Source organism: Cervus elaphus, chromosome 33 (genome assembly GCF_910594005.1).
Source record: "Cervus elaphus chromosome 33, mCerEla1.1, whole genome shotgun sequence".
NCBI classification, from domain to species: domain Eukaryota; kingdom Metazoa; phylum Chordata; class Mammalia; order Artiodactyla; family Cervidae; genus Cervus; species Cervus elaphus.
Genome location: NC_057847.1, coordinates 28,648,470 through 28,661,430, shown reverse-complemented (window position 1 = coordinate 28,661,430; position 12,961 = coordinate 28,648,470). Strand labels below are relative to the sequence as shown.

Genomic DNA, 12,961 nt, shown 5'->3' with positions numbered 1-12,961 from the left:
GGAAGCCTGCATGCCCTAGAGCCCATGAGCCACAAGAGAAGCCACCGCAATGAGAAGCCTACAAAAGCAACTAAGACCCAGCATAGCCAAAAATAAATGAATGGTTAAAGAAAAAAAAGATACTAAACCCCAAGGGACCTTGATGTTGGACTTCCAGCCTCTAGAACTATGAGAAATAAGTTTCTGTTGTTTAAGCTGCCCAGTCTATGGTACTCTGTTACATCAGTTACTTATTCTCTCCTTACAGAAGGGAATTCCATTATGGAATGGAATCCTCAAACACATGGCAAAGGTAATAAGTCAAATTACTAAAATAAAAGAGAGGTAGTCCAGAATGGAGATCATGCTTAGTAAGAACACTAAATTTCAATACTCTACTCATCCACTAGCTGAGCAATTTACAGCAGAAAAGGTCTAAAAAGAAACATTTCTGGAAAAGAATTAGTCTCTGTAGGCAATTATGGTGTTGAAGGGACACGATTAAGAAAAGATCCTATTAGAGAGGGAGGTAATCCCATACAGAGAGAGCGTGGTTTGGTAATCACATACAATAAAAGGACATCGTTCTTTTCCGTTTAGACAAAATGATATGGCAATAAACCTTAACAGTACATACTACAGCTATTTTAACAGCATTTTAAAATAAGATCTAATATCTGAATTACTTAAATATATATTTTAAAAAACCCAGGTTAGACAAGTATACAACAATAGATCTTAATATTGCCTCATTTAAGTAACCTGCAGAGCATAACACCTTCCAAAATTTTTAACTTTAAAAATTTATATGCAAAGTAAAACCAATTTGTCCCTCAATAGATATTTAGCATACAAATACTTTCTATTTGTACTCAGAGTCCCTTCCGGCAACTTAATATCCCCTTGGCTCAACATTCCAAACTAAAAATATGCTACAGCAATGTAGAATCTAATCTCCGTAAAATGCCAAGTTAAATGTAAAATGCAGGTTAAAACTGCTAGGCAGACTTGGGGTATTTTTTGAGCATTTCCCTTAATGGCAGTTTTTAAAAGGGCAATTAAAGTAGGGGTGTGTAGGCATTAAACTATAAAACTTACAAGTTATACAGTAATGCATTTTCACATGTAAAACTAATGCATTTCCTGTAAAAGTTGAACATACTACTGAATAGTTTAAATTTCTTTAGCAAATCTTTAATGTATATTACATGTTAGCCCCACAAAAACCCCTCAATTTTGAAAAGCTGCCTTTCTATAAAGTCAAGATAAGATAGAATTTGAGAATCTGAGAATTTCTGATATATCATTCTCCGCTTGCCTATAATCCATTCGAGTTGGGAGAAGATTTTGTGTGGTATATTATGAAGATAGTGGAAACAGGGAAAAGCTTATCATTTACAATAGTATATTCAGTAGCACCATAACAACATTAGTCCATTTGAGAAAACTATTAATAGTTCAGAATGAGGTTTCAACAAATTTAATACCAAATTAATTTCAGTAATGTAATAATACAATCAAGTTAGTATCTCCAAGTCCTCAAGTAAGTTTTAATTTCATGAAATATTTATGTCATTCTGAAAGTCTATCACTAGGAAAGTGAAAGGTGAAATTAACAAAAGGCGCCATTAAAAGCTAATAGAAAGGGCAGTGCAGAAGAGAATTAAGAATATTATTACCAATTTACTTCAAATTTATAGGTCCTCAATTTTTTCTCTGTTATATTCTTTTATATATCCTAAATATAACTATAAGAAACACAAACCATTAGAAATATGAACCAACAAAAAAACTACATTGAACATATAGAGATCAGTTTTGAAACTGCCTATAATCCTCTTTTTGCTCGAGTATAACTGTATATAGATTGAGGAGTAGGAGGAGGAAAAAGGACAAATACTGTGAAATTCCTGGTGGGGGATTCTTTCCTAACTATATATATATGATCTCTCCATGTCGATCCTGAGTCGCTGAGCTGGATATTACTGAGGGAAACATACTGGGTCTCCCTCAAGTGTGTTTAAGTGGCTTAGATAAATTACTTTAGAACTTTAATGTTTTCCTCTATTTCATTTCCTTCTTTGGTGGGTTGGGGGTCATCCTCCTCTCTTTGAATGAATAAACACACACATCAAAAACCCTAAATGGAAGTAAGTATTAAAATGGACAATGGGATTGTCAGTTCCCCCATTCTATTTAAACAAACCAAACCCTATCTTCTCAGCAGCAAATAAATATAACAGTTCAACTGACTGGCAAATTTTAAATATCCAGTACACTTCCTGAAAAAGAAATCACAGTTTCTATATTAAGAGGATGAAATTTATTTATGTTGAAACTAGCACCTACAGATACAATGCCTTACTACATTTTCTTCCAGCTTTCTGCCTCCTTTTAGCCTTTTTCAGGGTTCTGGTGGATTCCATATTTTTTATAAGTATGAAAAGGTTTAACATTCTATACAATAATGAGAAGAGCCTAATCTTCTAGACTCTGTGTATATGCATATAAACATCATGGAACTACAGTTTTTGGCCACTGGCCAAGCAATTGCTTTCTCTTTGTTTTAATGAAATTATGACCTCTAAACTGAATTTACAAACCTGAATAAACTCTGCCCAATGGTTAACATGACTTCTAAGATTCTTTCCAAAATTCAAAGAATGCCATTGCCTATACAACTGGATTAATATAAAAATCTACAGAAGTGAAATACATTTTATCACTAAATTTTCACTCTGGTAAGTGAACACCATCTATTACCAGGTAAAGATGTATAATTATAGATAGGGTGAGCCAGAAATATGCATGTAGGTTCCCAATGAGAACAGGAAGGAGAGTACACACACCAGTGGCTTTCCTATCTACAGCTAGTTCCATGTTCTCTCAAGTACAGCTTTCACAGAATAGTACTCATTTTTAAACAGAAGCAGAACTATGCACAAAATGTCAAGTTTAGAATTCCAACACTCTTGGCACTTTTCTTGCCCACACATACCAAGAAGTCAGGAACCTCGTATATTCTTTGTGGGCTTAACAGTGACTTTTTCTAGTGTGATGAATGCATTTTCACTAGACTTCACTGAAAACTACTTCCTACATAAGTAGCCATCTTGTGTTATGTTCTAGAGAAATATAACACACAACGTGGTTGGCTTTGAGAGAAAATTTTCTTGAGTAGAGAGGTGCACACGCAGTTTTAGAGATTAAGCCCTCTAGCATTAACTATTTTCATATTTTTATTCATACCTAAAGTGACAAGAGGTGTCACATACACAAACGTATTCTTTGTGGTCATACTAAGGATTTGATAAATCAGATGACAATGGTATTCTAGAAAGAAAGACCAAAGGAGATATCAAACTTCAAGAATATTTGGGGATTAATTCACCTAAAACCAGTGCCCTGTATTCTCCACTGTTCAAAAGGCTTGCAGACAATCCATTGTCTTCCATTTCAACTAGTTGCATGGTCCACTGTGAAGGAGTGAGAAAAGAGCTGTGTGCTTGTTCTTGACCTGTAAAGATTTCATCATGGAAGATTAATACTGATGCTGCTGCTGCCTGTTACTGGTTGTTTCTCTTTGCAGGTGCCAATATCGGTCAGAGAACAGGATTTCAGTGGCAGAGTTGTTGCTATACTGTTATCTCTTCAGAACGGAGGCACAAGGAGAGATGAATGCCACATCGCAAGGAGCAAAGGAGAAAGAGAGAAAGAAATGGTGTCAGGTGGCATGTTGGATGCGATTTTTGTTTTAGTAGAGATTGAGATGACCGTAATTGTTTAGCTGATTCCTTCGGTCTGCAAAGATACACTTGTGTTGGTGCTGATGGTTCTTGACTAATCCTGTTTCAATTACAAGTTGGTTATGTTTTTCCTAAAAACTTCTGGTATTTAAATTCAGGGTTTATTACTCTCTCTCTCACACACACACCCCAAAACACATACATTAAAGTCCATCCCTGCTACACTATCTAATATTCCATACTGAGATGTCAAATCTTCTATATGCATTCTCTCCAACTAATCAAATATTTAAAATCCAGAAGACAAAAAAATTCAAAGACCAGAATAAGCACCTCCACATGCTGTTCACATCACAAACCTGAGTCAAACAGCAGTGGTATGATACAGTTATTGGTCCCAATAACTTTCAAAATTCCTACTTTCTCTTTATTTTGGGGTATTATAATTGGTGATTTATATTTTTAAATAATATTATGACTAGAGAGACAATCTATTACAAGGAAGATGGTTTATCAGGGTTGTTTTTTTTTTAAGTTGTTTATATTAGTTTAGTAATAATCCTTGGAAAGCAAATCCACATAGTTTTCCTCAATTCTAGAATTACGATCAGAGTTATACAAACAACCACCTAGTAGGACTCCTCAAATTACAAAGATAAATGACTTTCTCATAACTAGAATTCATCAAGACTGGTATTAAAACAGGATCAACTATAAAAGCTAACTAGTACAGGGCTTATTAGTTTTTCGTAAAGCCAGAGATGCCTCATGTGGCACAGGTACATTATTGGATTTAGTTGCTCCACCTTAAAGGAACAACATCTTAAACATATGAAATTATTCTCATTGCAACTACAAGCTTATAAGTGATAATCAAGGAAGTTTGCGCATAATGACTAGTAGCAAAAAGTTACTTTGGTAAGTTTCAGGAGTAATTTGTATAATATACATATGTTTTACTATATACTTCCTTTACATTCTATTAAATCTTTAGTTGTATAAAGGTAAAACTACACTAGAGAGTATTAACACATGTTACCTCCCAAAACATGCATTTCCTGTTGACCTTTAAAGATAAATTTATAATGAAAAACAGTAAACCAATTAATAATAAAGAAATATTCTAATTGACAGAATAGTCACTAACAGGCTACCCAAGGAAAGTAATATATGAGAGAAAGAGAGAAAGAAGTATGTGTGTGAAGAATTTAATTGCTCTACTTTATCTGTGATGAAAATAAAACAGTCTATTTCTGGGGGAAAAAAGGAAAGCAAACATTCCTACTACTCTAAGAAAGATGCAAAGAAAGCTATAAGGGAATCAATTCTGTATACAAAAGGATCAACTTGCTATCCATCTACAACTAAAGAATTGTAGGAATAAAGTGTAAGGATACTTCCACTGAAGTAACAGTGGAAAAAGGTTCAAGTTTTGGCTTTGCTAGTTACTGGCTATATTAATTTAGACAAAGCAAACAAAGAAGAGCCTGGCATTCAAATTTAACATTCATGTTCTCTCTAGAATGGTTAAAAATTCAAAGTGTATAAAATGTAATATTATGTAATTCCCCTGAAATGTGGAAATAAATCACTTAGTGAATGAGTGAGCAATAATTTCATAAACTGATAACTAAAACAATATTAAACAATTCTTAATATATTAAAAAAGATGATGCTGAACAATAATTTTCTTAATTTCAGAAGACAATAAGTCCTTAAGTAAGTTTACATTTACTATTTGGTGGTAACCAAGAATGAGAATTAATTTTAGCCACAGACTTACTGCTGAACTCTCATTTGTTACTCTATCACACTAACAGATTCACTGGATTTGGATTATTATGTTTCTAGCCCTGCAGAATAGTACAGAATATGAACTGGACTTTATGATTTATTCAGTGGTAAACACTTATTCATACTTCTGTTTACCTATTCAATTATTATGATTATCTTTATAAAATACACTGTACATCATAAATTATCTCAAGAAAAAGTTAACTAGGTCTTCTAGTCTTCTATGTCCAAATGGTATGGGTTTCATCAATGATGGAAGTTTTTTCCTTTGGTGCCAACAAATTAATAACTCCATCTAACTTCAAGAGTTTTTATTGAAGGGAGAGTGAAAGTCACCTTTGGTAATGCAGGAGGTATATTGGGCTCCAAATCTAAACCCTAATCTGATGTAGGTCACATGATTAATTCCTGCACAGGTTACATGGACATCAAATACTCACAGATCAGATCCAGCCTATGGTAAAAACTATATAGTTAGATGTCGGTGTATGGTTCATGTTGGCTTAAGATAGAGGTGATAACACCTTTTCTTTCAACTCAAGCTTGTTCTGTATGTGTTAAAAGTGTCCAATCTACTTGTGTTTTAGAAACCAGAATAACCTATTTTTAATGACCTACTTTCCAACTGTGCTTTAGAATGCCAAATAACTTATTTTTAACACATGTAACTGAATGCCTATTATTCTTAAACTGTACAACTCAAAAATTAATACCCAGTGGAAATCAGACTACTACTATTTATTTGTACTCTAAGGTGACACTACTTACTCAATTTTGTTCTCTGTGTACTACTAGCAACTTTCTTCATAATGCATTCATTCTTCTCAACCAAAAAAGTCAGAAGTAAATGTGAGAATTCAAAGCATGAGAGTATATTTCAGCATTAATTCATCAATTCTTCCAAAATATTCCATGATAGAGATCAAAGAAAAGTAATGTTGTAAATTGGTTAAGAAGATAAAGTTAGAAATCTAAAACTGCTCAGTAAATTTGATAAAAGCTGAAAAAATAAAACAGGAAAAGGATTATGGAAGGGACAATTATTAGACTGAGTAAATACAAAAATGGAGAAGTCAAACACTGGGAAAAAAGATAATACGGAAGTTAGAAGAGAAGGTGTAGTAAACTACAAAAGCTTACAACTGTTTATATAATATCTAGAAATTTAAGTATATGTACCTTACTTTATAAAATAGAAATGTTTCAGAGAAATAAAATATTTTCAATGTACCAGCAAAGTTTTAAAATCAACCAACCACTCACCAATCAAAAAGTAAAAACAAACTGTCCTCTGAATCCTTTTAAGTATTTCTGTGATACAAATAGCCGATTCCTAATTTAACTGCTTTATCATTTCAGATTTTATAACAGGTTTCCATAAGACATGTAAAACTCATCATTAGAAAGAGTAATCTGAAATTTACTATTATGTGTGAAAATAATAACCCTCCAGTTGACTATACACTTTAGTATCCCATTATCATGAAAGGCTGGTCAGAAAATAATTGATAAATCTTTCTTTATATGGAACATCAAACACAGGTCTCTATCAAAATAGCTTACATGGGCAGACAAATACTTGTACTAATTCTGAACAACAGAATCACCACTTCCCTTCTATAGTCCCGTTACAACTCCATCAGTTACAAAACAGACTGAAGTTGTCTACTTATATCAAAGAACAAGAGAAATATCAATAATTACAACAGAACAGAATATAAAACAGAACAAAACAGATCAGAATAAATTCATTTTAGAATTTACTGTTCAAGTAGTTAGGCTGAAGCTTTTCTGAGCAGGGGCACAGTAAAGAACACTAATACAAATTACACACACATATATGTGTCTGCATATACACACATATACATATATGTGAGGTGAAAGTCGCTCAGTTGTGTCCGACTCTTTGCGACCCCATGGCTCCTCTGTTCATGGAATTCTACAGGCAAGAATACTGGAGTGGGTTGCCATTCCCTTCTCCAATATACAAATATGTATGTATATAAAATATAATTTTTTTCTGTTCCCTGTAACTAAATGGCAGGAATTTGAAGTATGTTGACAGCATTCCAAAATAATTTAGTTTAGTTGCTTAGTCGTGTCCGACTCTTTGTGACCCCATGGACTGTAGCCTACCAGGCTCCTCTGTCCAAGGGATTTTCCAGGCAAGAGTACTGGAGTGGGTTGCCATTCCCTTCTCCAGAGGATCTTCCCAACCCAGGGATTGAACCCGTGTCTCCACATTGTAGGCAGATGCTTTATGATCTAAGCTACCAGGGAAGTCCTATTCAAAAAATAAGAACATCTATAATGAGATGGTGGCTGCTACAAGAATGGGTTTCTCTGACCTACCTCACCCTACCTCAGGGAGATGACTTGATAGATACCATCTTCATTTAGTTCACTTAGTTTTAGCTATTGCTCAGCCTATTTAAACAATGTAAGTAATGTGATAAGCAGACCACAGAATTTAAAAACTGGATCAAAGAAAAAGAATTTTATAGCTGTCAGTAATTTCATTTTGAGGGGGAAAATCTATTATTTCTCTGAAATGGTTTGAATTAAAAATACGAACTAAAAAACAATGAACCGAATACAATTTCAGAGTTTACAAACAAGTACATAGCTTTACATTATAAAAACTTACTAACATATAGCAACGTTTTTCTGAATTATATCACTTCATATTATTACCAATGATCAGGCTCTTCTAAATTTGCCAATGTAAATATTTTAACTGAAACATTTAATCAGGTATTTGGTAACTTTAAAGTTAAGTCAAAGAAACCTGTTATTAATTTACAATTGTTTCAATTTGTTATGAAATGGACACAACAACATAGAATCTTACATTTTATCTTAAAAATAAAGCTTTAAAAAAAAAAAAAAAACAGATAGCATTTACCAGTAGTCTTAAGAACCTGGAGTTCTGTCCAGGATCATTCCTCCACTACAGGGATAAGGGTTTTTGTTTTTTAACTTTTTGACCACATGCGTCATGTGGGATCTTAGTCCCCAGACCAGGGACCAAATCAGCATCCCCCTGCATTGAGAAGTCCCAGGGACACGGTATTATCAGTATCTGAAATGTTTGTAAATTACCACAAGGTAAAGGAATGTTATTTTAATATACTCAACATAAAAATGCAACTTTTATGCCCCTCTTTTATTTTTTTGGTCTAAAGTTTTAAATTTGGGTCCTTTTTCTCTTTAAGTTTTGCCTTCTTTAATAAGAAACGTATAACACAACTTTCCACAACCTCTGGTAAAATAAAATGGCCAGCATATGCTTCACGTACCTTTTTGAGATGTCCTAGTCTAAGTTTGAAAATTTCTTCCTGTTCATGATATTCTGCCAAAGTCAACCTGTCAAAATGAAATTGTGATTCTAGATATTAAGATTAATACTTATTATTTCTTATTAATAACCAGCAAAATAAAATTAATCAAATAAAATTACTAAAATGTTGACAACTTTCAGCCCCAAACACATAAGCCTAAAGTGCTTGAAGGTATTCTTCAGAGTATATCTAATACAGATGAAAAACTTGACTGACTTATAAATTCAACAACTATTTAATGAGTACCATGAATTTAGATCCTAAGGATGCAATGAAAAAGTTTCTCAATACACTCTGGTTTGAACTTACACTTCATAGTGGGAGTATAGGGGTAAGGAAGCAGAAGAAAAACAATTTAGTTCAGAAATGAAACAATCCTAAATAACAGTAAGTGTTATACAGAGAATTAGAAAGGCTGGTGTGATAATAACTGACTGTGTTATACTAATTTGCACCGAGTTTTAGGGAGATAGTCTTGATCTGAATGTCAAAAGGACAGCCACAAGAGGACAGAGGGGAGTATGTTCTAGACACAGGTTAAAGCAGGTACAAAGACACCAAGATAGAAATAGACTGATACTGAGAAGAGGAAAAAAAACGCCAAGTATTAGAATATAGTCAAAGAGGCTGTCAGCAAAAGAGAGAAAGCAGGGGAACAGCATCTAAAAGCAGGATGGATTTTAGACCAAGGAATGAATTTCATTTTACTTTAAGAGTACTGGGAAATTACTGCAAAGGTAATCAGTCCAATTTGGGCACTGGTTTAAGAAAGAAAGAAACAAAGATATTTTTCTCTTCTCTGCTTCCATGTGCTAGTGAATAAGTGAGATAGGGTTGCCAAAAACCACCAAGTAATTAATAAATATAAGTAGATACACACGTGAGAGTACTTTATGGTTGTTTTATTATTAATTTCAAATATTCTTCTGTAAATTAGAAAAGATCACTGCAGCTGACCCTTGAATAACAAGGGTTTGAATTGCACAGGTCCACGTACATGAAGATTTTAAAAATAAATACATATTATAGTACACTACATAGTTTGGAGCTGGCTGACTCTGTGGATATGGAATTGCAGATATAGAGGCCAGCTGTGAAGTTATATGCAAATTTTCAACTGTAGGGAGGGTTAGAGCCCCAAACCCTCATGTTGTTTAGGGTTCAACTGTAGTTTAATATAGAATTTTAGTAAGATATAGACCGATTATAATATTTCATAAGAAAACATGGTTCTGTATCATTAAAGTCAAAGAGGAAAACACACACACACACACACACACACACCAAAACAACATCCATCTCATCCCCAGTGCTGAAAGGACTGCATTTATCTCTCATACTTGGGCCCTTGTTTACTTATGTATTCTGGGTCTATTTGGTTATGCTCCAAACCCCAAGTACGATTTATTTATGCTTGGTTTACATCCCTCAGCAACATTCAGTATAAATGCTATTTCCCTTAAGCTAGATGCTAATTAAAATATTAATATCATAGAAAGGGCATTCAAATGAAATAATCAAAAACCTCCAAGAAATTCAGTTAGTATTCCACTAGAAGTATCTTAAGAGTGAAAAACAAACATTTAAAATTAACTCTCTCTACCCAGTCTTAGGTTAACATAACCACCAGATTTTATTATACTGAATATAGCAATATAGTTGCAGCAGTTGCTTAACATAAATTTAGAGAACTAAACACTGCACTGTGAATGTGAAACATTCATGCAGATGGAATGAAACAAGAAGAGGGAAACCTGGTTATTTTTTTTTAAAAAGTGGTTTGGAAACTAAAACTGATAATATCTCAACTAGTTCAGTAAATTAAAGCCACAGGAATTTTGGCAAATAGTTTCTGGATATGCATATATGCCATCAATGGAAATTACCTGTATAACAATATAGTAATTTACTATTCTTAAAGTAAGGTCTTAGGCCCACCAGTAGACCATAGGATGGGCTCAGAGCTAACTTTTTAAATATGTAAATATTTTGTTTGTTTCTGTACAGGAATAAAATACAATTCTATACTTTGGTTTTTATTGAGTTAAAATACAGCTAAATTTAGTATTCATAAGGTAAAATTAGTATGGCTAATTTAGTTTCCTAAAATTTTTGACTGTTGTAAGTTGGCAGTAGTTTTCAATAGCTACTGTTCTTCTGAGTTAATAATAAATCAATGTCAATTAGTTCCATGGTGTCTTAGTCTGTTGAACACTGTATGGTTAATCTTATATATTTTATAATGTAATGCATACTGGCTATTAACTAGCATTCAGTTCCAGTTGTTAATATGTTTGTGCTGTGGCTCAAATATACATCATCTACATCCCTTTAATTAAAGCAAATACACACAAATAGTCCCTTCCCTAAATTTACTTAATATAATGATACCTCATTGATTTCAAAAGCATTGACCTCAGAGCATTATTTTATAGGTCTAATCCTAATATGAAACACATGCAATTCTCACTAAAGATTAATGGTAACCCTCAGCAGCAACAGTACTTTGCTATTTCTTTACTGCATTTGATTACTACCATTATAAAGCTTCAAATAAACAGCAAAATATAGACATACTAATTTCTCTCTGCTGGGTTTTGAAGCATCAATAAGCAAATGTACAGACAGTACTAAATACTAGGCTACTGACTTTCTTGGACAGTAATTCTTACCGTTTTATGATCATGGTATTTAATTTCACATATATGTAACTTTGTAGTTCAAACATAGCAGTTTAAGAATTCCTATTCCTGTCTCACAAAATAGAATGCAAATCACCAAACAGCAAAAGACTTTTCTTACATTACTTTGCACTTCCTTATCAGAAAGCACCTGACATATATTAGCACTTTATAAAGTGAAAAGTGAAGTCACTCAGTTGTGTCTGACTCTTTGCGACCCCATGGGCCATATTAGCACTGTATCCGGTATTTATTTCTATTGATGAAAAATACAGATAAAATTTAAATGTATTTAGATAAAATTAATTGGGGACAATCTTACTTATGGGGACAATCTTACTTAAAGAAACTGGATTTTATTTTATATATGGAAAGAGGTAACCTAGGAAAATACTAATTTTGATGACTTAATTGCCACATCAAGTAATTTTATGATGTGCTTTATAAGATGCTTAAAAAACATCCACCCTCTTAAGCAAGTCTATTGCTTAAATTACTTAGCAAATCTCTTATTCATAGAGTGCAAAGAAAAGTCCAATCTCTCCCTTTATGAATCATATCTCATATTATAGATTGAATATTAATTTTTATTACTTTTATTATTTTATATTTGTATATGTATTTAGGAGATGTTAAAAATCATAAATAAAACTGTTCAGTAGGTTAACACAAAATTATTCAAAAAGCCAGGAAATTTAAAACTCAAACATAAAACTTAACCACTGATAATCTTTCACAGTGAGTATGAATGAATAAAGCAAGCTGAGCGCCAAAGAATTGATGCTTTTGAACTGTGGTGTTGGAGAAGACTCTTGAGAGTCCCTTGGACTGCAAGGAGACCCAATCAGTTCATCCTAAAGGAGATCAGTCCTGCGTGTTCACTGGAAAGACTGATGTTGAAGCTGAAACTCCAACACTCTGGCCACCTGATGTGAAGAGCTGACTCATTTGAAAAGATCCTGATGCTGGGAAAGATTGAGGGCAGGAGGAGAAGGGGACGACAGACGATGAGATGGTTGGATGGCATCACCAACTCAATGGACATGGGTTTGGGTGAACTCCAGGAGTTGGTGATGGACAGGGAGGCCTGGCGTGCTGCGGTTCATGGGGTTTCAAGTCCGACTCAGTTGAGTTGGACTCGACTGAGTGACTGAATTGAACTGAACTGAATGAATGAGAATTTTATTTTTAATTCAAAAATTGTTTTCCAAGAGTTTAATAGAAATGTAAGATATCTGCATAAAACAGAGAATATGCATTTCAAAGACACTGATATCCAATTCTTTAACGGTATTCTGTTTAAGCAGGAAACTAATCTGAAGTCTCAAGTTAAGGAATACAAGATCTGGTAAACAGAATGTTAAAGGCACTTAAGACAAAAAAGTATTAAGCCAGTTTTTTTTGTACAATTTAGCAAACT

At 33.5% G+C, this 12,961-nt stretch overlaps 1 protein-coding gene across 1 annotated transcript in view; it reads right to left on the bottom strand.

Annotated features, from left to right (window-relative positions):
* The window catches only part of TLK1 (tousled like kinase 1), a 163,260-nt gene that overhangs the window by 20,197 nt on the left and 130,102 nt on the right, over positions 1-12,961 (bottom strand). The window contains exon 12 of the mRNA XM_043894418.1: positions 8,819-8,885. Coding sequence (XP_043750353.1) covers positions 8,819-8,885 — 67 coding nt within the window. The remainder of the gene's footprint in view (positions 1-8,818; positions 8,886-12,961) is intronic.